Source organism: Uloborus diversus, chromosome 6 (genome assembly GCF_026930045.1).
Source record: "Uloborus diversus isolate 005 chromosome 6, Udiv.v.3.1, whole genome shotgun sequence".
Taxonomy (NCBI): Eukaryota; Metazoa; Arthropoda; class Arachnida; order Araneae; family Uloboridae; genus Uloborus; species Uloborus diversus.
Genome location: NC_072736.1, coordinates 66938419 through 66964263, shown reverse-complemented (window position 1 = coordinate 66964263; position 25845 = coordinate 66938419). Strand labels below are relative to the sequence as shown.

At 33.8% G+C, this 25845-nt stretch overlaps 1 protein-coding gene across 1 annotated transcript in view; it reads left to right on the top strand.

The window, feature by feature from the left end:
• The first annotated feature begins 712 nt into the window (after window positions 1-712).
• LOC129224562 (alpha-tocopherol transfer protein-like) overlaps window positions 713-25845 on the top strand; it is a 30888-nt gene continuing 5755 nt past the window's right edge. The window contains exons 1-4 of the mRNA XM_054859039.1: window positions 713-835; window positions 8639-8798; window positions 10370-10606; window positions 13910-14109. Of these exons, the coding sequence (XP_054715014.1) occupies window positions 8651-8798; window positions 10370-10606; window positions 13910-14109 (585 nt within the window). The 5' untranslated portion in view covers window positions 713-835; window positions 8639-8650. The remainder of the gene's footprint in view (window positions 836-8638; window positions 8799-10369; window positions 10607-13909; window positions 14110-25845) is intronic.

Here is a 25845-nt window from a genome sequence, read left to right as displayed (position 1 = left end):
TATATGTTTGTGTGCGCGTGCACGCAGTTATGGTGATAGCAAAAAACCCAAATTTTTGTCTCCTCTGTCACATGAAAGGGGAATGACCATTGTCGGTAATAATTCATTAAATTGCGAAAAAATATTGAAGAAATTTCCATTTTAAATTGTTATTTAGAATAAAATAGATACTTTTTTTTTAAATAAATTATTTTACCGATCACATTGAACTTGGCCCAAAAATTCTTTGTAATAATTTTTTAAGTCAGCTTCAAAATAAGGATAACAAATGTTAAACGACCTCAGAAAATCATTTTGAATTAATTAAAATAGTGTTTCCTTTTCCTACATATATTACAATTCCTTCAGTAAATATGTTATTTCCTCCAAGTTCCATTCGCCTGTCACTCATTTCCCATCTACTTAAAATTAAAATTTTGATTTTATATGTTCCTGAACATCCTGAAACAGGCTTGCTGATTTGATTTTATTACGTATAGACATTATTTAACTATAATAGAATCCAATTTTAATGGAAGAAGCAAAATAAATTTTTCAACATATACATTGCTTTGTTATTAGAAAATGACCTGCGTTATCTTTTAAGAAGAATGGTATTGTTTCGTTTTCCCTATGCACATTTCTTTGCAGGTGCTCAAACTCGGGTAGTTGTAATTTGAATCCTTTTGAATTTAGTGCCCTTGCGTTAGCTTACTTTTGCGATTATCGGACCGTGATTTTGTACTTTCTTTGCGTTCCATTCTTATCTAACTACGAAATAGCAAAACATTTGCAATACTTCTTCTACAGCTGGAATTAGTGCTGGCTGCCTATTCCCGTTTCTGAACAATATTGGGTAAGTTTTTAAATCTGTCGCGTAACAGTTGCTCTTTTTAAAATTTTTTTAGCTTCGGTGATGCCCAACCTACGACCCGTGAGCCACAAGCTGTTCTCGAAGCCGGTCCGTGTGGCCCATTGCTTTATTTTTGTTTACAAATCAAATATAACGATCAGGGCCTGATTGAAGTGTAAGCCAGATAAGCACGGGTTTTGGGGCCCTCTAGATTGGGAGCCCCCAGAAATTACAAAACAAAAAAAATCATAATGAATGTTTTCATTTGTTTTGCGCTATAAAATTTTTCTAAATATTTTTTATTTTATTGTAAAAGTTTAAAAATTAAATTGTTATTGCTGGCTTTGTTTCAACAAGGTTTATGAGTTCAGCGGAAAATGACTCTCTCCCATGGAGTAAGAAAACTATCTAGAGTGACATCTAGTGGGTGATTCCACGAAAAGTGGTTCTGAAACACTGAAATATTTTTTTCACACAAATTGAAAACAAATCTTTTTTTTAGATAAAAAAATATCTACTGTTTTCAATTTCAGCATCAATTTTTTGATAAAAACATTTTTTCTATGAAATTTTGGCCACATTCGGTAGCACACAGACAGCACCAAAAAAAAAAAAAAAAAAATGCATAGTTATAAAGATAAATTTAAAAGCCATATTTTTCTTAATCATTAATTTTTTCTTGAAAAAACTATGAAATAACATTAAAACAAATGTTCTACTATAACTATGAGGTAAAAACTTAAAAGTAAGACTTTTATTAAAATTTCAACCCTAGAAAATACTCAGACAATTTATTTTTTCGGTAACACACGTAACGCGTAAAGTAGTAAAGTTTTTCTTCTAACCTAAATTAGCGGGTTAAAAGAAAAATATCTCATACTATAAATTAACTTGATATGTTAGTCATATACCTGAAGTTTCATCATTCTACATTTGGTAGAAAATATTTATTAGAGCTTCATAAAGGAGGTAACACAGGTAACGTTTTCGTATGATTTTCTTCAAATGTTGGATCTTTACATTTGATTGTTAAGGTAATGCTGTTTTAAATGATTCATCTAAAAATATTGTGTGCTGACTCTAAAACTATGCCTCAGTGAAAAAAATGAAAAAATGTTTCATGTATGAATATGAGCTTAAAAAGGGTTGTACCTAAAGAAAGAGAATATAACCAAAGCGAAAATTATTCCCATACCTAAACAAAAATCTGAATTAAATATTTGTTATCTATATGCATGGCAAAGAGGTTAGTGACAGCGTGAAAGAAAAGATAACCTTTTGGTTTAGGCAGAAAAGTATCAGTAAATTGAAAAACATAAAAGTTCAGTCATCAACTGATTTCCTTAACGTAATAAAGGATCCTACACATTCAACCAAAGTATTTTTATTCAATCAAGTTGATATTGACTTGAAGATAATCTGTGCAAAAATGTAAAATATACTCCAGGTTTCAAAAGAATGAATGTTATGTCAACCTTTGAAGGGCAAAGTCATGGCATGCAGATGATGCAAAAGATTTGAAAGTGAATTTTGATGATTGTCAAATTAAACAAAGGCTGTTACTGAGCTACAAGTAGGTGACTGGTGTTATGTAGATAGGTAAAATTCAAAACCACATAACTTACCACAAAGGTTACCATCTCTCCAAAGAGGATGGCCCATTCCCCTGGAGTTCGACAGAGCAACTCTCCGCACCCCAAATGGCTTAAAAAAAAACTCTATAAAAAAAAAACCTCTAAAATATTTAATGGCGCAGTCTGCACCATAACCCCTCCACTCCTGGCCCCCCTTAGTTAAAATTCTTGGATTCTTTTAGTTCATGTGATTTGAAATTGACTTAAATCTTTACTAATAATAAAGCTCAAAGTCTCTCTGTCTGGAGGATGTCGGGATGTCTGGATCTCTGTGACGCGCATAGCGCCTAGACCATTCGGCCGATTTTCATAAAACTTGGCACAAAATTAGTTTGTAGCATAGGAGTGTGCACTTCGAAGCGGTTTTTCGAAAATTCGATTTTGTTCTTTTTCTATTTCAATTTAATTTTAAGAACATTTTCCGGCACAAAATTATCATAAGATGGACGAGTAAATTACGAAATTATCATGACGTGTAATGGGAGAGCGAATGAACGTAGCCAATTGGCAAGAAATTCATCATCCATTATTTGTAAATATACAGGCGAACCGAATGACCTTTTAATTTTTTACTGCGGGCAAAGCCGTGCGGGTACCACTAGTAAATCATATTTATTACTAAAAAATGACATTTGATTGAAACATATTTCACATGCGGCCCCACTCTTCAGTCACATTTGTACAGAGTGTATTTATCTTGTACTGGCAACGTAAGAGCTTCAGAAAAATATATTTGCAAATATTAATATTAACACATGTAAACACTTATATACATGTTAAAAAATGAAGTTTGTTTTACTCTTTAAGCTTTACAGTTCATTCCATTTCCTTCATTTTCTGAATCACAAACATAATGCTTTAAAATTTTATGAAAAAATTTAGAACTATCCACAATAAAAATATTGCCATTAAAATAACTCTAGACATTCTTCGTTACCATACTAAAAGAAAATAAAAGATATTTTAAAAACTTCATTGACATTTTTATTGTTGTTTGCGAAGAAACAGCGTCATAAAGTCACACACGTTACGGTGGAAAAGTCCGGTAAAATTTTCTTCTTAAACCATGATCTACTTCAATTGTTAAAATAAATTGGTTTCCTTCAGTAAATTTCAAGTAATTGAATGTATTTTTGTGCAGTATTTGTGACTCCTCAGTTGTAATATTTATAAAAGGTAACACACGTAACTTTCTGTTAACACACGTAACGCAGCAATTTCAACAAATCAAAAGAATATTTACTGCTTTAAAATTTTTTAAAAAACCTCTAAACACACCTTTGATAAATATCTCTCTATAAAAAATATCTTGATTTTACTCATTTATACTTCACAGAATTAAACGTACTAGTGTTCGCCCAGTGGTCGAAATTCGACCATATTCATAAATGAATATTTGAGAAACCTTGTATGAATTTAACTATTCCCAATATTTTTATTTCTACTTTTACTCTTGTTTACTGCGTATCTGGAAACATACAATTTTTATACGTACACGCAATTACAAAAGGTAATAATTTATTCCAATTTTGCTTTTTGTCTGTTAATCTCAAAATATATGGATGAAAAGGGATATTTCGGTAATGGGGACGTTTCCGAAATTTTTAAAGTATTTTTTCTGAAAGAGCAAGCTTAGAAACATGGGTTTTAACCATTTTTTTTAAAAAAATATTAAGAATTTAATATTTTTTAACAATTATTTTAATCGGTGCGCAGATTGAAATTCAGTTTTTACGCTTCTGAACATGACATTAAAAGGGATGAAATGCCATTCACTGATGCCATTAGCGCACAGCGCAAATTATCATAGCGTGGAAAGGCGGTTGACAGCAAAGCGTAAACATTTAGCACGACAATGGAGTAGTGCGCCAAAGTACATCACTTGTAACGTGATAAAGATCACGCTTTAATTCCAAAATCGAACGTTTGAAATATTAATAAAAAATAACTGTCGAGAAAACAAAAGTTTTTTCTGGCTCCACGTTATTTCTTTTGCTTATTCTATTAATTTCAGTGACTAAAAGTAGTACTTTTGACTGAAAAAAACAGCCCCATTGGAGAAATTGGTGTGGTCGTCAAATTCTTGGCTTGATTAATTTTATTTTGGATACCATGTTGCTTTGTGCTAACCCTATGCAAATAGATACTTCCTTACTCTTGGTTTACATATGCAAAGGAAAAACATTTTTTGCGCTGGCATTGGAAACTAAAAACTTGAGACGCCAATGGATAAAAATGGTCAATAATACAATTTTTGAAATATCCCCGTATGAAATGAAGCATCAAAACTCAGTTTATACGAAAAACTTCTGTGTGAACTATAAAACGTCTACTATTACTAAGTAAGTAGCTTCTTCGTCATTAGAAATATAAATTTCTAAGTATCAAATGAACGAACTCTACTCGTGGTAACATATAACTGTCCATTCGAAAACACTGGACGTCGCAATAATAGTGCAATTTAAAAAAAAGGGTCATCTTTGAGATTCGTTTATGGCGGTGCATAACTAATGTCACACTTTTCAACATTTTTGACCCTCTCCCCTCTTTGTCAAAGTTTCACAGTTCACCATACCTCTCTTCCTTTTGTCACATGTCACGCTGCTTTTCATAAACGTTCCTATTAAAATAAGGCTTGTTGTCAAGTTCTCCTCATTGTATGTCCCTCTTGTCATTTCTTTCCTCTCCTCAGTTACAAATTTTTACTATTCCGTGAACCCCACCTTAAAGCGGGACTTCATTCAAGGACAGCCCCTGTTTTGTGGTAACCGTATGGAAATATATATTTCTCTACTCTTTGTTTACATATGCAAAGAAAAAACATTTCTCGCGCTACAATTGGTGCCAAAAATTTGAGGCTAATAAATGGAGAGCGCCAATTATCAAAATCTTCCCGAATAAAATGATGCTGCAAAACTCAGATTATACGTAAAATTTCTACAGGAACAATATTTCTTCTAAAAAGTTTAATATTATTGAGTTAGTTGCCTTGACCTTTTCCATTAGAAATATAAAATTTCAAACAGACAAATGAACGAATGGTACTTACTATATTAAAAATTGTCCATTTAAAAACACTTGACATCGTAATAATAGTGCAATTTTATTTTAAAAAAAATCGTTTTTGTGATATTACGGTTTAGGAAATAACTAATGCTCTTTTCAAAAATTCTGACGCCTCTCCCCTTTGTCACAAAGTTTCACACTTCATCATGCTCCCTGTTCTCTTTGCCACATGTCATACTGTTTTTAATAAACTTTATTACCAAAAAAAAAGGGCTTGATGTCACATTTTCTACATTGTATGTCCCTCTTGTCATTTATTTCCTCCCCCTTGTCACGTACGGTTAATTTAACGAACCCCACCTTAAAGAGGGACTTTATTCGTAGTCAGCTCCTTGCAAATCGACATTTCTCTACTTTTTTTTTACGAATAAAAAAGAAAAATATTTCTCGCGCTGGCATTTTGGTGCCAAAAATTTTACACCAAAGAATAAAGTTCGCCATTTTCACAATTATGGAAGCCTTCCTGAATGAAATGAAACCATAAAACTCCTTTAAAACGTAAAACTTCTGTATAAACAATATTCTTTGTAAAGCGGCACGTGAATTGTTTATTAAATAAAGTATTATTTTCGGCAAATTTGGCGAAATCCGAAACTTTGCTATGGTAACACTGGCAGTGCAACAATGAAAAATCCGATCCAAAAAGGCTACACTTAAGCTGATGCGTCGGCCTATCTATATAGCGGGTCCATGCGAAAGCACAGGTCGTCGTAATAATACGCCAATTTATCAAAAGTTTCACCTTGAGATTTTTGCTGGCGATAGCAAATACAGGTTTTATTGTGAGAAGAAGGTAATTTTATCGAAACTGAAAGCCCTCCCTCACTCCGTAAAATGATTTATTTAAATATTAAAATCGCGAAAACATAATCAAAATGAAAATATTTTTAATGCCTATAGTTTCCCAAAAAGCCTCAATAATAATTAAGAAAAATGCAAAGTATTTCATTTCTTTATGCTCAAGCGAGGAATGGCAACACCCCAATATTATCCAGCAATTTCTTCACGCTAACTATGTCGGGTGAAAAAGCAAATAAAAATGAATTTCCACTAACTTTTAATTGCTTCTAGCTTATTTTCTAGTCATCTTAGCGGGTTTTCGTTTTTTTGCCGTAAACGGGGGGTAAACGTTTTTAGAAGTAGTTTTCACAAGCTTTCCAACCATACCAAGCTCAAAGCACTTAAATGCATTTTTCGTGTAGAAAAAGCGGTTTAAAAAATGAATTAAAACTTAATGTTTCACGCTTCCAACAATGAATTTCAACAATGGAAAAGAGATAAAATTAAAATTTTTGAGTTTCGCTAGCTAAAAAACGCTTATAACTTTTTTTCTAGTGGATTTAGGTTATTGGACCTTGGGCACCCTGACAATTTTTTCGTTAGGAGTATTTTTTAAAGACTTTTCCAACCATATCAAATTCGAAAAAAATGGACCATCCGTTCGCGTAGAAAGAGCCATTTAGGACGAAAATGCGTTTTTTATTAATATCTCCGTTAATTAGCGTTCGATTTCAAAAATTTTTATTGATGACATTAAAACTCGGCAATAGCTACCGAACAAAAAAAGGATGAAGGAAATCGGTTCACAAACAGAGGAGGAATCGGTACCGAAAGAAAACAGCTTGCCTATTAATATATAAAGATATATACGAAGTTTCAAATACCAAGCTTTATAAAAAGTAACACACGTGACGAAATTTCAGAAAAAAAAATTTTGCAACAAAAAATTAATCTAAACCTTCAACTTTTTTTTTTTTTTTTTTTTTTTTTGCATTCATAAAACACATGAAAATTTAACAACTAGTTTAAAAAAAAAACTATGAAAAGTATCCAATAAGTTTGTTATAAAGAGCATTAAAGTTGAAAACTTTTATGTAAAAGAAACACATGTAACGTAAGAATCGCCCTTGTGTAGAATGAGACCACTCAGATGCAACTCCATGCCGGTATATGGAACTCACTATTACTGCTTAAGACATTTAATTTGTTTCAGTTGATTTACACTATTTCAAGATGTTTGAATATTTTTTGATTGTTTATTTATGTAAGTTTTAAATTACACATACAGAGCTGTTGATCTTAATTGCGAGCAGGTAAATTGACTAGCACCCGATTAGCTGGGATCAGAACCTGTTGTGAGCTATCACTTCTTTATCCGTAATACCAAAACAACTTTTTATTAATATCTAGCATTTTATTTAGTTAGTTTACATCAGCAATACTTAACATGTGACTTGCAAAATACATGCAGCTGACTAGCTATCTGAGCATTCCTGAATAACCTGGTCAAGTCAGCCAAATCTTGATGGAAGGTGATAAACTTATTTTCGTGCAGGTACATCCCCCCCCCCAAAAAAAAATACGCTATTTCTCTTTTTGCCAGCAATTTGAAACCAGTTTGGGGGGGAAAAAGGCTTTGTTTAAGGTATTCAATTCGAGGGTGTAAATATATATATATATATATATATGTTTTCAAAACATATATATATATATTTACACCTTCGGTTTACGGCAGCCTATAACCAAGCAAATGTCAATAGGGTTAACATAAAATAAAAAAAAAATTAATAATAATGGTGCATATTGCACCAATGTTTTTTTTTTTTTTTTTTTGAGGGGTTGGGGTATCAGTTTTTTTTTTTTTTTTTGGGATGGTACGCATTTTTTTTTTTTTTTTTTTTTTTTTTTTTTTTGTGGGATGGGAACCTGAATGGGGAGGAGGGGGGATGGAATCGGGAGTAGAAGTGCAATTGAGCACGTTCTTCGGTTCTGGATGTCAAAGGAGCCTTCCCAAATTTGTTGTGCTTACAGTCCTAAAATTTCTAAGTCGGGCCCTGATAACGATTAATCACAAATTTGGAATTTTCAGAAACGTTAAGCATAATTAGAGCGCACAAATTCGAAAAGATTGGACTACTAAAAAAAAGGCTTTAGAACTTGTTTGAAATCCTTGATCAACAAACAAAAATAAAAATCCACGTTTTTTTAATATTATCATTCATTTATTTTTGCTATTATTATCATAATTGTTTTGATCGATTATTTTTTTATGTAAAAAATAAAATGCAAAAGCTTTCTAACATGTATTTCACATATTTCCTTTAAGAAAACGGATGGTATGGCGCTTATATCTGGAGAGAAAACTTTCCGAGCACTTTACGGAGAAAAGGTGAACCCTCAGGACAAATTAAAAGCAGCCTTGGAGCTTAACGAAACTCCTGAAAGTGTAGAAGTTGCACTGCGTACTCTCAAAGACATGCTTGGAAGTAAGTTGTGGAAAAACTTCGAAAAATGTGTAAATGTTTGCTGTACAACGTCTTTTATCCACACTAAAACAATCCGGAGAAGCGAAAATCCGGATTAAACAAACCCTTATATTAGAACTCCTATAACTGGAGAGGCCGACGCATCCGCCATGTTGGACCAAGCGGGAGAAAGCGTGCTTATCGCACAACAGGGAAAAGCATAATACAAGACATTTCGCAGAACACTGCAACACGTTAGCAAAGATTACAGAGCATTTATAACGTAATGATAGTAAAATCATGAGAAATAAATTGATATTAACCTCACACAAGCGAGCTCCGTTTCCAGTCTGCCAGTCACTTCATCGGCTATTAATTATCCATTTCTTTTTTCTTGCTGCATCTGCTGGAAATCTGAAGAGCTGAAGTCCTTTCTTAGAGCTTAGGACTTATGACTGTCTGTTACTGGACTAGGGCCGGATTTCGAAGTGTGGAGGCCCCTAATCAGGGTTCGAAAAGATCATCATATTTTCGAAAATATCCGATACTTTGACATATTATAGGGGTTTCACCAACTTGAAGGGCTAAATCCTTTCTTTGGTTAAAAAAAAAAGAGCGCCCCCATGTAGAAAATTATAACAGATTTTTAATGATTAATTCAGAATTCTTAGTTATCATTAAAAAATGTCAAAAAAAAAAAAAAAAAAAAAAAAAGAGGGAAGCGGGAGAAAATCGACGTGTTTAATAGATATTTTTGTTAAAAAATTTCCATTCAAGTCATTTCATCAAATAATTTTTAAATTTTTGAGCTCAAGAAGCGAGAAGTTGTAAGGATAACCTGCAAAGTTAACCATTTTTCGGATTTTTTTAAACTTACTTTATTTTTCTTTAACTCATAGGTACAAACTACATTTTAAATGAATAAAAAATATATATATATTGCCACTGAAATGCTCGATCAAATAAAAAAATTGATAGTAAATGGATACTTGCAATCGGGACTTTCTTGATATATCGTTAATAATATTATTTTTGTGCAAGCATTCTTTGTAGAAATACAAAAAAAAAAAAAGTCTGGGAGAAAGAACGTAAAATTTGCTGACCCGTGAAAGTTAGAATATTTTGTAAAAATTTTATTGTGGGGGCCCCTTTGTTGTGGAGGCCCGCCTGCCCTCCCCTAAATCCGGCCCTGGACTGGACCCTTGTCTGTTACTGGTGCCGTTACCCTATAATATCCAGAACTAGTAATAACAATAAAATACATTCCCTGCTGCTGTTTGACCACCGATCAGATGGAAACGTGGAGATCCGTTTTACAGGAAAACGGAGGCATCAGTTTGTTTGCAGGAATGCCAATTTGTGGTTGCAAATGTATGTTGGCATAAGTTAAAGCAGTTTCACATTGAAGTAAACGAAACACACGCATCAAATTTGTACTTTTCCCTTCACTCAGATAGAACCGTCTAGCTGACCGCTTGCTAGTTCCAAATCAAACCTGGTCAGCCTGCAAAAGCACTAATAAAATTTAGACGTTTAAAATGATATGAAAAATTTAGACTTCTCCTTCAAATTTTTCTTGGTTTTAATTTTAGGTGTCCAGAATTTGAACGCTTGTTTGGATGATGATTACTTACTATTTTTTCTAAGGGCTCGAAAATTTGACATTGACCGTGCATTCAGCCTCCTTCAGAACTTTTATGGCTATCGCGCACAGTATCCGGAACTCCTACAGAACTCTTCGCAAGTGGAAGCACTGCTCAGAAATGGACTGTACTACCATCTACCGTACAGGGATGAAGAAGGAAGGGCTATTTCTGTCTTAAATATTTGTAAGTTAGTCACAATCAAATAAAAGCTAAAATTACAGGTTGTTTCAGAAAGTACGATCCGACTTCGAAATCATTTATCTGGTGAAACTGTGAAGGACAGAAAGGTGACGCAACTGGCATGTTAAACATACAGGTCTAGAATTCCTTACGTATGTGTTTCAGAAATAGTAGGTAGGGTTCTGCAGTCACAAAAGTAGTGTAGTACGACCGTGGAAATGTCGCACCTGGCAATCATTATGAAGCAGGCAGAAACGAATTAAGCGACATTTTGGTGATATGAATGTATTATTTTAGCAAATTTAATAAAAGCGGTTTTCTCGTACAGTTCAACTTCTGTTATACTAGAGTATGATTTTTTTTTTTTTTTTTACATTCTAAAAAGAGGAACACTTCTTATACACTATGAAACGAAAAAAAAATCGACGCACTAATCAGGAGTCGTCAGCGTGAAATGAAATTTTACAAACGTGAGGGCAACATTAATATAACTACCTCAGAACCGATCAAACTCATAATCTGTCAAACTTACCGTCTCAAGTAAACTCATATATTTTCGATTTGTAACAAACAAGTGGATGGTGCAGGCTAGAGAGAGTGGTAAAGTGGAAGACGAAGTCCCATCACACCCTTGCTGTGTGTGACCAAGCATTGTCCTGTTAAAAATATGAGCCCTGACCATGAGTGCCAGCACACGGGACTGAAACATGACACAAACGTACCGTTAGGCTGTCATGGGGCTGTAGATCAATATTAGGGGTTACCATGTTTCGTATACGATAGCACCCCATAACATCTCCCGAGGGTGGGTGCACAAAGCCACTGAAAAGCGTGGGCGTTATTAGTGAGTTTACAACGGGTTCTTCACAAACGTACACAACTGTCATCACTGCCTAAATTTGATCTGGACTCATCGCTAAAGACGATCTGGGTCTATTGCTGTCTAATCCCATCTAATTGGATACTACTCTAAGAGGAGACGACAATGGGGATGCGGCACATCGCACTCACAGCTGGAGTGACTTTAGGGGGTGTTATCGAAAATGAAACATGTTTACCCCTAATATTAATGCACAGCACAATGACAACCTAACGGTACGTTTGTGTTATGCTTCAGTCACGTGTATTGGCACTCATGATGAGGTTCCCAGGCGCCATTTTTAAACAAGACAATGCTCGAAAATACACGGCAAGTTCTTTCACATTGTCACCTTCTCTGGCCAGCGCGATCCACTGATTTGTAACAAATCGAGCATATGTAGGATTTCTTGAGACGGTAAATTAAACATCCTATGAATTTGATCGAATTGGGGTCGTGTCAATTGTACCTGTGGTACGAGATGACATAGGACATAATTCCCGACTGTTATGCCTCAATGCTTGCCTGTATTGTCTCGTACATTCGCAATAGAGGTGGCTCAGTAGCAGGGTTGGCAAAAACCCGGGTTTATTTAAAAAAGCCCATGGACCCAGGGTTTTTTGGGTTTTTTTTAAATAAAACCCAAAAAAAACCCAACTAAAGTTGGGTTTTTTTAAAAGAAATGTGGGTTTTTTTGTCTTTTTTTAGGGAAAATGTGGGGTACTTATAGAATATTGTAGCGTAAGTATATGGACAATGTGCAAAAATTGTCTTCGGGTAAAAAAAGCTGGAAAACTAGTTAAAATTCAGCATTTTCTGGAGAAAAATATAAAAGACGAAAAAACCCAAGAATGGTGAAGTTTCAGATTTTTTAATTTTCATTATTACCAATAGTTAAGGTAAAGTTACTTCTCGAGTGATAAAATCTATTGTACATTTTTAATTACTACATTTTTTTTTTTTTTTTTTTGCATTTTACTTAATTGTATTTTATTTTGTTATGTAAAACTACTGTAGAACCTCAAGTAGTTTAAATCCCTTTTTACTGAATTCCAGCTTAATCAAGATATTTCTTTGAACTGTATGTTGCATGTTTTTCTATTTCTGTGTACAGAGTAAGAAATATTAAACTTTTTCGTAAGATAATGAAAATACTGCACCTGTTCTGTTTTCTGTCGACCGTTTGAAAAATCTGTTTATTTCTAAAAAATATACCTTGTGTTTATTCGAGATTTGTGATATGTTGGTTAGCAGAAAATAATTCACATGAAAGCCTTTTAACTAAATTAGTTTCCTCTGTACAATCTACAAATATTGAGAAAAGCAGACTGACAGGACTTGGTCAGTATAATTTGAGTTATTTATTGACCAGTTAAAGAAAAAAGTTAAATACATTTATTTAAAATCTGAAGTATTTTTTTATGCCGTTAAGAGTTAAGAAATACTATTCAAGTTCTAAATTCATTTTTTTTTTCTTTGTGGTGAAGAACAAATAAAAATGAAGTTTAAATTGTAAAAGTATTTAAATTAATTATTTTTTTAAAAAACTTCTCAGAAAATTTTAAAAAACCCAAAAGTGGGTTAAATAATGGGTTTTTTCAAAAAAAAACCCATTGGGTCCAACCCAATTGGGTCCAATTCGGCCAACCCTGCTCAGTAGGGGACTGAAACCTCCATTCATTTTGAATTTTTCCAGTAATAAATGATCATGTTTCGTTCATTTTGTAATCGTTTTTATATTTCATTGTTGCCTTCCATCATGTAAAATTTTGTTTTGTTGTAACAAAACCTTCTTGGTGTGTCATTTTTAAAAAAATTTTTAAATTTATTTATTTTATTTTATTTTATTTCATTATTTATTTTTTATTTTTTTGTTATGGAGTGTATTTAAGTGTTTTTCGACATTGTATCTACATGATTTTACCAGAAAGAAAAAAAAAACATTTACATTATGAATACTACATAATGATGTTTTCAGCTATGTTTCCAAAATTAACTATTTTGTTCAGTAATTGTCACACAAGTGAGAAAAGGCAATTAAATCTTAAAAGACATAACATAGTAAACTTTACTATTTATTGTATTGTTTACGATAGAGTCAACTACTTTTTGTTTGTTAACTTTAAGCAGAACACGTAGTTAAAAAATAATTACTGTACATCATATATACATTACTGTACTTTCCGATTCATTAGCTTTCGAATTCAAAAGTTCTAAACATATAATTTTTTTGTGTTTGAAAGATTTTCTAGTGTGTTTGAGGAAAAGAACATAAGTGATAGAAATTCATGGATAATTTGCATCTACTGTAGAAACGGCTGCCTCCCAAGACCTTAAAGCCTTGTTTGCATACCAATAAATAAATAAATAAATAAAAACTCAATCAAACGAAGTTTCGGTTGAAAAAAGAATCAGTTACTGTATTTTTAAATTGTCTTTCTTTGCAGCTTCCTGGGACCCGGATGTCTATTCATTCTGGGATATGGCTGCCGCCATAATGTTGTCATCAGAAAGCATTTTATGGTTCGATCCCGTGACTCAGATTAATGGTATTGTTAATATCTGTGATGTTCAAGGATTTAGTAAGAAAATTTTCCTGGAGATGAGCTCACCAAGGAAACTGTCTGTTTTTTCTACGATTTTAACCGTAAGTTAAGTTTTTTTTTATAATGTTTCAGATAATTACCCTTTTTAGACGGATATTTAGAGAACTGCTTTCTCGAGATAGCGCATTAATAAGCCCCGTTAAAATTGATCTTTTCTACCCCGGAAAAAACTTGCTTTATATCGCATTCTGGTTATTTCCGGGATAAATATAAATCTTCCTTCTTTCAACTGGAGCAAATGCGTGGTTTTTACCCAGAATGCACTACGCGAAACGAGTTTGTTTACTTGCTGGGTATAGCCGCTAATAAGAATGCTGAGTAAAAGCGCTTTAAGCAACATTCAAACTGCGTCCGTACGACATATGACCTCCGCTTTTTTCTCCCCAAAACCAGTTTTCGATCGGCGTGCCATGACAGCAAGTCAGCAAGTCGTATTGTGCCGTGGCCACGATTGTGCGGGACCCGTCGACGGGACAAGAAGCCAGACGTCTGACGTCTATGACGTCCGTAGAATTGAGAGTCGCATTTCATTGGTCTCCACGAGATGAGCGCGCCTTTTCTCTTGGGTGAGAGTACTGACATGCGCTTTTCTCGTGTTTGCAATATATGAATGCTTCTCTCTTTTCGGAAAACGTAAGTCTGTCCGCTTTACGTGGCGAACGTGATGTGCGGACGCTGTCTGAATTACGCTTTTCTCGGGTGTAACGTACAACCTCTTTTCACACGTGAACGGTGAATTTTTTTTTTTTTCTTTTTCAGAGTTGGAGCGTTAAATTGTGAAGTAGAAAAATCTCATGTGAACGCAGTTATAGAGTCGCGTGGAGGCGAATGATATCAATTGCTAAGAATAATTACGGAAAAATTTCTGTGGGTTAAATTTGTGGCATAATTTTTCCAGTTTTTAGTTTGTTGACATGTAGATGACTTTTAGGACTAAAGAGCTTCATCATTAATTTTGCCATTTAAATAGTATAAAGTATAATCCAAAAATTGAGTAAAAATATTCCTCCAAGTCACACAAGGCATGCCTTCCAGTTTCAATCAGCCAGGGTTTTATTTTCTTGTGAGAAGACTTTCAAACGTGAACGGTGAAATTTTTTTTTTCTTTTTCAGAGTTGGAGCGTTAAATTGTGAAGTAGAAAAATCTCATGTGAACGCAGCTATAGAGTCGCGTGGAGGCGAATAGTATAAAGTATAATCCAAAAATTCAGTAAAAATATTCCTCCAAGTCACACAAGGCATACCTTCCAACTTCAATCAGCAAGGTTTTTATATTCTTGTTGACTTTCAAATAACACTACGATTATAAAACGCAAAACTAAATAAAACATCATCCTCAAACATATTTCAAGAGAATATAAGCTAGTGCTTTGAGTGGAAATGTATGAACTAAATTAGCAGTAGCCATGTTTTAAAAGCTGCGGGAGTTTTCCCACTCAACAAGGCCAATGACAGACCATGTCAGCCTAGTCGGAAACTAGGCTGACATGGTCTCTCATAGGGCCCCTCTCATGAGGAGGTCCCGTTCGGAATCGGAATAGTATAAATTTATCAAGTTGTAGGGGTAAAGTGGGGCCGGCGACCAAGCTGATCAGGGGCCCGTCTTGACTCTCGGCAGTCCTGCCACTCAATCGGTAGAAATTATCGTTCCAGAGCATTTCTTTCAAATATCCCATAAAGCTCCAATATTGTAGCAACATAAATTCAATATTCCAAATACCGGTACAATAATAATTTTCCGGTACTCTTAATTTTGCCGAAACTTTATAATTTTTGCCTAATATAATTACAATTTTCCCGAATCGTCAGACAAAATTTGTCGAATAAGAACATCTTTGAGAGGTCACTGTGACTTGCCGTGACCTCCCATTGGGGTGTCCTTGGTTACTGCGTGCGCCTCTTTCAGACCCGTCAAGCACTAGCATAAAATAGCTCTGCTTCTTGGAGAAGAAGACAATGTTTCAAGGAGCAGGGAGTTCAAGTCTATGACATGAGTTCAACAGAAATAGAGGGGGGGGGAATTGAAAACTGCAAGAGGGAATGATTTGACTGAAGAAAGTCAAAGAAAACTAACTATATGTGGGGCCTAACCTTGAAGCAATGTCAAGGCAAACTAGGTTAGGTTTGCCCCAACTATAATGAAAAATGACGAAATCTAGATGGCGAAGTAATAAGGAATCTGAAAGTGATGGGCCTGTTGATGAGACTGAACCGTAAGCAAAGGATGAAAGCAATTGTTTGGAGTTCCTTGAAGATAATTATTCTATCAAGTCGTCTGTAGACCAGACAGAGTACATAAAGCGTTAAGATCGGCTGCTTCAAACGTGTGCGATGTAGAATCAAGGATGCAATAGTGGTAGAAAGGTTAAAAAAAAGGGAAATGTGTTAAAAAAACGTAAGTAAAGGACAAAAAATGTAAAATATTTTAATCCTCCTTCTCAATTTTTAACTTTAAGATATTTTTAATTTTTATTGTGTTTCTCACATAATGAATTGTTTAAGCTCAGGACTCACATTAATTTAGTTAATTGATATCATTTTTGTTCATTATAAGTTTTGTGGTGTTATTTCAAGTGGGGAATTGACATCGCGTATAAAACCGTATATCCAATTTCAAACAAATCCTAGCGCAGCAAGTGGATGAAATACGAATTACAATATTCGCAGCAGACTTAAAATAGGAAACTAAGAAAGCTACCATAAGTGACAAATAATAAAAAGTAGAATCGTCTACCTCATACAACAATTGAAAGAGTAAACTTTTGGTCAAAAATAATGAATGAATGAATTAATTAATTAATTAATAACAATTAAATAAATAAATAATTAAAAGTGATAGAAAAATTGTTGAAAATTAAAAAATTATTTCCTACTTTAATTCCTTTTTTCGTGGGTTTCACATTCTTTACGCGCAGTTGTACTGTAACATAAAACTATTGAGGATGAAAAATAATATATGGTGGTGAGAATGAACGTGGCATCTAATAAAATCATAATGTTATGTTTAATAAGTGAAGGTAATTATTTTTCAGTATTTTTGTTCGCAAACCTGAGAATTTCTGAAACCATTACCTTTACCCATTAACTCAAACAAACCGAAAGAAACTTTTATTATTATACAAAAACCGACAATGTTTTAATACCGATATTCACATAGCAGCTTTAATTTAACTTATACAAATTCTAAATTTGGCTTCTTGTTAATAAACTTCGTAACAAACTTATCTCTATTGCCAATATTTTGCCCACAAAATAAATTTTCCATTTAAGTACATGCATGAATTTTGTTTAAATAAATATTCATTAAAAACCTCCAAACAAAAATGAAATTAAACAAAGCCAACATTTCAAATCAATTTTTAAAAAGCTCACTTTAAATTTTACTGAAGGTGAGAAATCTCACCTCATTTTTTTTTTTTTTTTTTTTTCTGGTGTGCTGAATACAACACACTAATAGTGAATAATCTTATCGGAATAAAGTTTTGTGCAATCATGCATGTCGAAATATATTTTATTTTGTTTCAAGAGGGATACATTTAAGTGAAGTATTTATCCACAATCGGAAAGGATCTCCGCGTTTAGTGTGGAATAATTTCTCGACTATGTATTTAACAGCATTTAATAAGGTCATATGAACAATAACAGCTGCAAACAACCAGCAGCTTCTTAAACAGAGTCGTAGCAGACTGATCGTATTTATATGAATTCATTATTTAAATTTGACATCTTTCCGTTGCACACGTGCCTATTAGTTTACATTGCCAGAATTCTCAATTATTTTCAACCTGCGAACCCTTTTTTGTGTAGCATGCCCCTGACAAAAGCAATCTTATTGAAGGGGGTTGTAATTGTAAATGAACGTTTGATCACAAAGTTTTTGTTAATCATATAAGACATGATCTGTTATAAAAGTATCCGACCTTTTGCCGAAGAAAAAACTGGTAAATTTGGAGCGTTGGAACAGTGGCGGATCATGTGATTGTGAGGCTCCAGGCGCAGCCTGATCCTGAGGCCCTCACAACAAAAACAATAGCGTCTTACTAATATTAACAATGCTGGAAATCATAACTTTTTTTATTTTTTGAGTAAACGAACAAGCTTGGGGGGGGGACTGTTACATTCTTATTTAAAAGGGAAAAAACGACATTTCTGACCCCCCCCCCCAAAAAAAAAAAAAAAACACATTACAGTGAAAAATTTTGCCTCCTATCGTAATTTAGTCAGCACCTCCGAGCCCCGCTTTCTGGCATTTACAGGGATCGGAGTGGTGATTTCAAAAATTTTAGGATAGAATTTCGATAAAATTTTAGGACAACAGATATCAAGTTTTTTTTTTTAAACTTAAACGTAATGTATAAGCTTGATTTTCGCAGTGGATGATAAAACGTTTCAAATTCAATCTTGAAATTACAATACAAGGCATTCAATCTTTTATTCTTTAACACAGTGATCAGTATGAAATGAAGTAAAAATAAATGTACATATTTCCAATTGCGTCTGTCAACTCGCTTTGTTGTTGTTGAAAAAATGTCCTTAAGAAGGAGGGATTTAAAGTAGAGTGCAAGGTGCAAGTCCAAAATTTATTGCATTTTTCTTTTTATCAGATAATCTGATACTTTTTGGTATCTCAGAATCATCAAAAATACCCCTGTAAATTCCAGATAAATCATTTAAAGACGCAAATGAATAATTGTTTTTCATGGCAACTAAAACTATAAGAAAACCTCCGCTTACAAAATTTTATCTTGGAGTTAATTTGAACAAAAGCTTTGGATTGCTTCATTATAACCAATATGTTTTCAGTAAAAGACAAAGAACATGGAATTAAAAATACAGCTTGATTTTTCAAGCTACTTGTCAACCTCTTTGTCTCGTCGCATCAGCATGAGACAATACCTGTGAAAATAAAATGCTTTAAATTCATCCCTGTCTGCATGGCACCATGTGCTAATTTTGCATCTATTTCTCTCTGCCTTTTCAACTACAGGGAAGAGAATTTCGTTTCCCATGGCATTTAAATATAACAAACTGTTATTCACATTTTTAAAACAAAAAGTCAGTGACTAAATTTAAAAATAATATGTGCAAGAAATAATCCAACTTCACTGAACAGAAACACAAATAAAAGCAAACTTAGTCTTTGTATTGGAAGAACAAGCTAATGCTCAGACTACAACGCAAGATAAGCATTATAAAAATAAATATTACTTCCCACCTGGGGACAAACCATTTAACTTTTGTTCTAAATAAGCTTTTTGAACCAAGTACTTACATTTGGGTTCCTATTTTGTTGTATAGCTTTTTTGTAGAAGATGAATGACAATTAGTAAGTAGAAAGTATAGATAAAACAGTTTTATATTGAGCATTTGTTTTTGTTAACTGCACCCCCCCCCCTCCCCTTCTCTAGAAAAAAAAGCAGCAGCAGCATAGGTTTTTCTCTTTCTTAAAAAAAAAAATCTTAAGGTCTACGAAGTTGATTTTGTCTAAAAATACAGGCATATCAGCATGAAAAGTTTTTTTGAAACTTGAAGGTTTAAAAACGCCATTTTAGACTTCCTTTGCTGGTGTTTATGGACAAAAAGGTGAAGTTGTCTCAGCGGAAAGTGGTAGAAATTGAAACCTTAAAAACGCGATTATAGGCCATTTTATTAACGTTAGGGTAAAGGATGGAGCCCAGGGAGTGCCCCCAATATTTAAAAAAAAAAAAAAAAAAAAAAAAAAAAAAAAAAAAACGAAATCAATTCTCTGCCCCTCTCCCCTTCCCAATTTCGAAATTGAACTTTTAAAGAATAATTTGGAGACAAAATTTACATGATAAACAGTTTTACGGGATAGAGGTGATGGGGCTCTTCCATGAAATTTTTTTCTCAAAATTATGGTCCTAAAAACTTCAATAACATTTTATATTCAGGGGCTATACCATTTAAATTTTTTCTAAGTGCAGTTTAAAAAACTTAATTTTTTTATGATATTAAAGAAAGTCTGTTCAGGGACCTTTGCTCGAGTATTTTCTGAAATTCAAAGAGTTCATCCGCTTTCGGAGTCCTGGGTGGTAGGCAGTGGCGGATCATGGGATTGTGAGGCCCCAGGCGCAGCCTTATCCGGAGGCCCTCTATTGACACAACAAAAACGATATAGTTTATTAATATTAACCATACAGAAAATTATATATATATATATATATATATATATATATATATATATATATATATATATATATATATATATATATATATATATATATATATATATATATATATATATATACTAGCATTCCCGTACCCGGCATTGCTCGGGTAATGGAATTAGCAGGGGTTAACTGCTTGGTGCACCTAGTTTCGAAAATCCCCTATAATAATTACTTATTGCCTATAACTTTTTCTAATTTGGGGAGGATCCCGGGGCCCCTGGACTCCTTACATATATGACCTTGTCCTTAACCGATCTTTAACTGTTATTAACGATCCTTTTAAATTATTGATTATCTTTGCAAACACAGGCCATCCACATTTTATTGATATACCTATGTTTAAGCAACTTCTTTGTATGCAACATTTTTAGTTTTTTTTTTCTGGTGCTAAAATTATTAAGCTGCTTGATGAACGGACTTTGGAGCAAGCTACATAACATTGGCCGTGTGAAAAAAAGTCTTCTCTTAAATCGGTCCCTGCTACTTTTAATGTCTGTCTTTGTGACTTATTAATGGTTATTGCAAAGCAAACTTTAACAGGAAACTGCACTCTTCTAAATTCAAAAGGATAGTCCGCCTGTGATGATGTTTTTAAAAACTTCGTTTCTAGTTTTGAAAAAATGAAAGCAATAGACAGAAACATGATTTGACTTGAGAAAAGCCTCGAAGAATCACGTGAGAAACAAAAACAATATCAAATTTATAGTTCGCTATCGACCAAAAGTTGAGATGAAGTATTGAATAATGATTTGAATGGAGGAAAGCCTTCGAAAATAAGGGATTTGAATTTCAATGACAGGTTTTAATTTCGCAGAAATTAATGGGTTTTAATTAATTTCTCCCGAACTAATTGAGATTTCGAAAAATCCTTTCTTAGTGGTTACTTTCGTAATCATGCGGACATGCCTGCCAAACTTCAAGTCTGAAGCTTCACTGGTTTTGGCTGTGCGTTGATATATATATATATGTATATATGTATATATATATGTTATCTCAGGACATTGATTTTTATATATTAAGATATATATATATATATATGATAAAAAACAAGTTTTGGAAGAGGTGGGGGCGCAGTTGCATTCTTATATTTAAAAGGGAAAAAACGACATTTCTAACAAAAAAAAAAAAAACTATATTTTTTCGTAACTTAGTCAGTGCAAGGGGAGATTTCCACCGAGCCCCGATTTCTGGCATTTAGCAAAATCCCAGCTTTACCCAGTTTTCCAACGCAAGTGTAATTTAGTGGCGCAACCAGAAAAAAGTCTTTGGAGGGCGGGACACTTAACAAAAAAAAAAAAAAAAAAAAAAAAAAAAGAAAAGAGAAAACCTGTTATCTGAGAAGTGAAGGGGGATCCGGGGGTTCTCCCCCGGAAAATTTTTGAAACTTGAAGTTTTAAAAACGTAATTTTAGACTTTCTTTGCTGATGTTTGGGAACAAAAAGGTGCAGGTGTTTCAGCGGAAAGTAGTAGAAATTGAAGCCTTACAAACGCGATTATAGGCCATATTTATCAACGTTAGGGTAAGGGATGGAGCCAAGGGAGTGACACCGATCAATATTTTTTAAAAATAGATCGAAATCAATATATCTCTCTCTCTCCCCCTCCCCTTTCCAATTTTCGAAATTGAAGTTTCAAAAACGCAATTGTAGACAAACTTTACATGATAAACAATTTTTCAAGAAAGAGGTGCTTCCGTGAAAATTTGTTCAAAAATTATGGTCCTAAGCTTCAGCATTTTTTTTTTTTTACTCAGGGGCTATTCCAATTAAGTTTTTTTAAGTGTAGTTTAAAAAACTTGATTTTTTTATGATATTAAAGGAGTTTGGGGACCCTTGCTCGAATATTTCCTGAAATTTAAGTCTTAAAAAGGCGATTCTTAAGACCATATTTTGTAACCAGTACATTTTTCGAGGGTCATTTAATAAGTCATCAATGAAGCCCTTTTATATTCGTTCCTTTATTTATTTATTTATTTTTCGACTTCAGTTGGATGATGAATTTCTTTTGTAGTACGTTTACAAAATGAAGAAAATATGAAAGAAACATCAGAATTCCTGAGTATCCAGATTTTTTAACAGTATTTTCCTGAAATTGTTTATTTTCTTCTGAAATTCAAAATTCGAAAATCCTTATTCTTCAGAAGTTTTCAAGTAAATCTAAAAGTCTATGTTTTTAAAATAAAATTTTTAAACCATTACCATCATTTTTTTTTCGAAGCATTAAAACACGCTCTTTGCCTGTGTAGAATATGGCATATGTACACTAGGGTGTCCCGTACATATATGAGAAAAAAACAAATTTTGAGCTACACTATCACAAGAGGTGTCAAAATTTGCGAAATTTTTCACAGATCACGAAAAAGGTAAAAAAAATGGAATTGCGTGTCATCTTGAGGGCTCTACCGCTCTTTGAAGTTTTGCATATTTTACATTTTTGACAGACCTAAACGATATGATTTAAAAAATACAAAAATAAAGTTTAGAAAGCATTTTATTTAAGAAACTAATGAAACAAAGCACAAAAAAACAAAATAAACAAACTACAGTTTATAAATAATGACAAAAGTTTAGAATTTAAACTTATTTTTGTGTCCAAAATTTGGCATTTCTGCGCGAGATTGCAACCTGGTTCTAACGAAGCCATCTCTAGAAGTAGCGTTAGTAACACTTTGTGAAGCCTGTGTTATTAGTTTAACACATCTTTCCACAGATTGTGAGTGGCAAGGAAAGTCAACGATTTCCAAGCTATTATCTTTTGCCATAATTTGAAGGTTCTCGTTAGAAATATGTCGAAGAACCGGTGGTGCTGTAACCTGACACTCTTGCCAGACAATTATTTCCGTATAATCTTTAGCAGAGAAGTTAGTTTTTGGTGTTTTAAATATTCTGCGTTTAGTGCTACTTTCAGCCTCTCTAGCTTTTTTTATTCTTCGTAATGCTAACTCCCGAATGTGCTCCCTATCATCAAACAACATACTGACCAGCAGGTTTTCTGAGTGCGCAAAAAAAGCATTTCTTTCGAAAACAGAATACACAACAGATTTCAAGTTTTCGGGTAAAAATCGAGAGTACACAATCATTTGAAAAAGATGTTTGGCTGCTTCCTTAAAAGATGATTTTTGCTCGATTAAGAACCAAACTGGAGCGTACACTTTAACCACGTAGTTAACATAACAAGTATAATCGCAAATTTTCTGTTGGATTAAAAGTACTTACATAAAGTCTGAGTATACGATTAGCAGAAGTAAGCCATCTCGAGTGCGCCATTTTTCCAGGTTGGCGATTTGCCAGCTCAGGACTACAGAAACCAGTTGATACAGCTTGACAAATCTCATAAAGATATTTTTGATCCGTGCTTAGTTCATCAACCACATTTTTCGGCAAATTAGGCAAATTACCATCCACCGGGCAAAAAGACAATGTCATTTTACTTTCACAACCAGCTAACTGTTTTCCAATAGGTCCGGAATATTCTTTAGGACCCAAAGTGCAACCATCTAAGGTCAATAATAAATGACGAAGGGGTAATTCGTTGGCATGAAGTATACACACACACCATTGCAATGGTCTTTCCAAATACTCCTCTAAATATTGAATCACGCCACCCTTCCAACCGGTGTTTATTGCAGTTCCGTCACATCCAACGCAAATCACGTCTTCTAAATTCAAGCATTGACCTTCTAATAGAGTTGTAATCGAAGTTAGAATTGCATTAGAAGCAGTGCGTGTCCCAAATAAATTGATCCGGGATTTGCTAAAATTGAGATGTGCTCTTCTAAAATTTCTTTGCGATGGTAACGAGCTCCTATTTTCTCATTTATCAGAGTCTTGTCTTTACGTCCATAAAAGTAAATGCTCTTTATAACAATACTTCCAATATCTTTGGAAGCTTCTTTCCGAGCTTTAGCTACAGCTCTGTGGATTTTGTTTTTATCAACAACTACAGTTAAATCTTCTTTTGAAACCAAGACGACATCAGCTAAAACTGCAGAAGCAACAGCAGCAGCAGATCGCGTCGACAAACCGTATCTATCACAGACCTTAGCAACTGTTGGCAAGATCAGTGTATTCATATTTGTCGTTGAAGTTGATGGTGTCCCTGTAGAGGCCGTATTCCTCTCTGTTATGGGATACGTTTCTGGAGAAAATTCACGCATCGAATCGCCATCAAAATTTGCTGAGACAGAATCGTTATTTTCAGTAGAAGACTTTTTTGCTGCCCTTTCAAGTTTTCTCTGCTGTTGTTTCATTAATCTAGCTGTTTCTTTCTTATCGACACCTCTTATCGCCATTTTTCTGTCATTTCTTTGATCCAACAAGAAACTTCTCTCATTGATGGGAACTTTTTTAGGTTTTAAACACGAACAAGACTCAAATACAGGGCACTTACAAGCCGCAACGTCGAAGAGCTTCTCAGATGACTCTAAAATGCACTTCAGTTTATTTTCAAAACTATCACTTCGTTTGTTTCTGGGGTATCGTTTCAAATTGACGTACTTTTCGAAATAGAATTTTAATAATTGAATTACTCGTTCCTTAGTTACGATTGGAATTGAAGCTTTTGTCCAAATACTGTTGATTTTTTCAGAAACAATTGTATATATATCTGAACTGGAAGGGTCCTTTCCATTATGCATACATTTCTGTTCGCTCCTGACAAATAAAATAAATTTTATGACGTCTTTTACAGTAGGTAGCTGCCGATCATCAAGTTCCTTGTAGGGTCCCAGTATAGCACAAGTAGTCTCACTACGTCTCGAACTCATTACTTAAAACTAACAGAATCGGCATATAACACTAACAATAGCAACTGTACTTTTATAGCATTAAAATTACTTTGGCTACGAAGAAAACACCCGTGAGTCAAGCCAAGAAAGCCCTCGAAACAAGTAAAAGAAATTAGCAAGTTGAAACCAAACAAAGTCGAAGTCGTCAGTAACATATTGTTGCATGCAAATCGAGACGTGGCGCCAAGCCTCGTGGACGATTCTACTGCGGAAATGGGGGTTATTCCCATATAGGCATTTACAGTAGTAATCACCATATGTTTTTTTTTTTTTTTCTGTTCGTGTTGATATTACGAATCACGATCTTTTTATTTCAGCTGTCGAGCTTTTATTTCACAGTAAATTTATAGCTTTATTCACAGTACTTCTTTTTCAGTTGCCATAAAAATGACAATTTTTCAAAACTTTGACGATCGGTAGAGCCCTGAAGATATAGTTTTATTCTATTTTTTAAATTATTTTTGTAATTTACGATCGATTTCGCAAATTTTGAGAGGTCTTGCATTAAGAAAAACGGGAAAAAAAATTTTCGGGACACCCTAATGTACACTCCTGAAAATGAAACTTAAACACTTCTATAGTTGGGGAAAACCTAACCTGGCAGCATTGTGAAAGTTACGCAGGTCTAATTCTTAATTATTGCATTACGACGCTGTTAGGCTAGGTTTGCCCCAACTGCAGTTTATACATAAAACGTTTACCTTTAATGAGTAAATCAATCTTTATGAAGTGGAAATTGTAAAATATATTACAAACAAATGGCACCAGTGAAAGAAGGAGAACACTCAAAATCAACTATT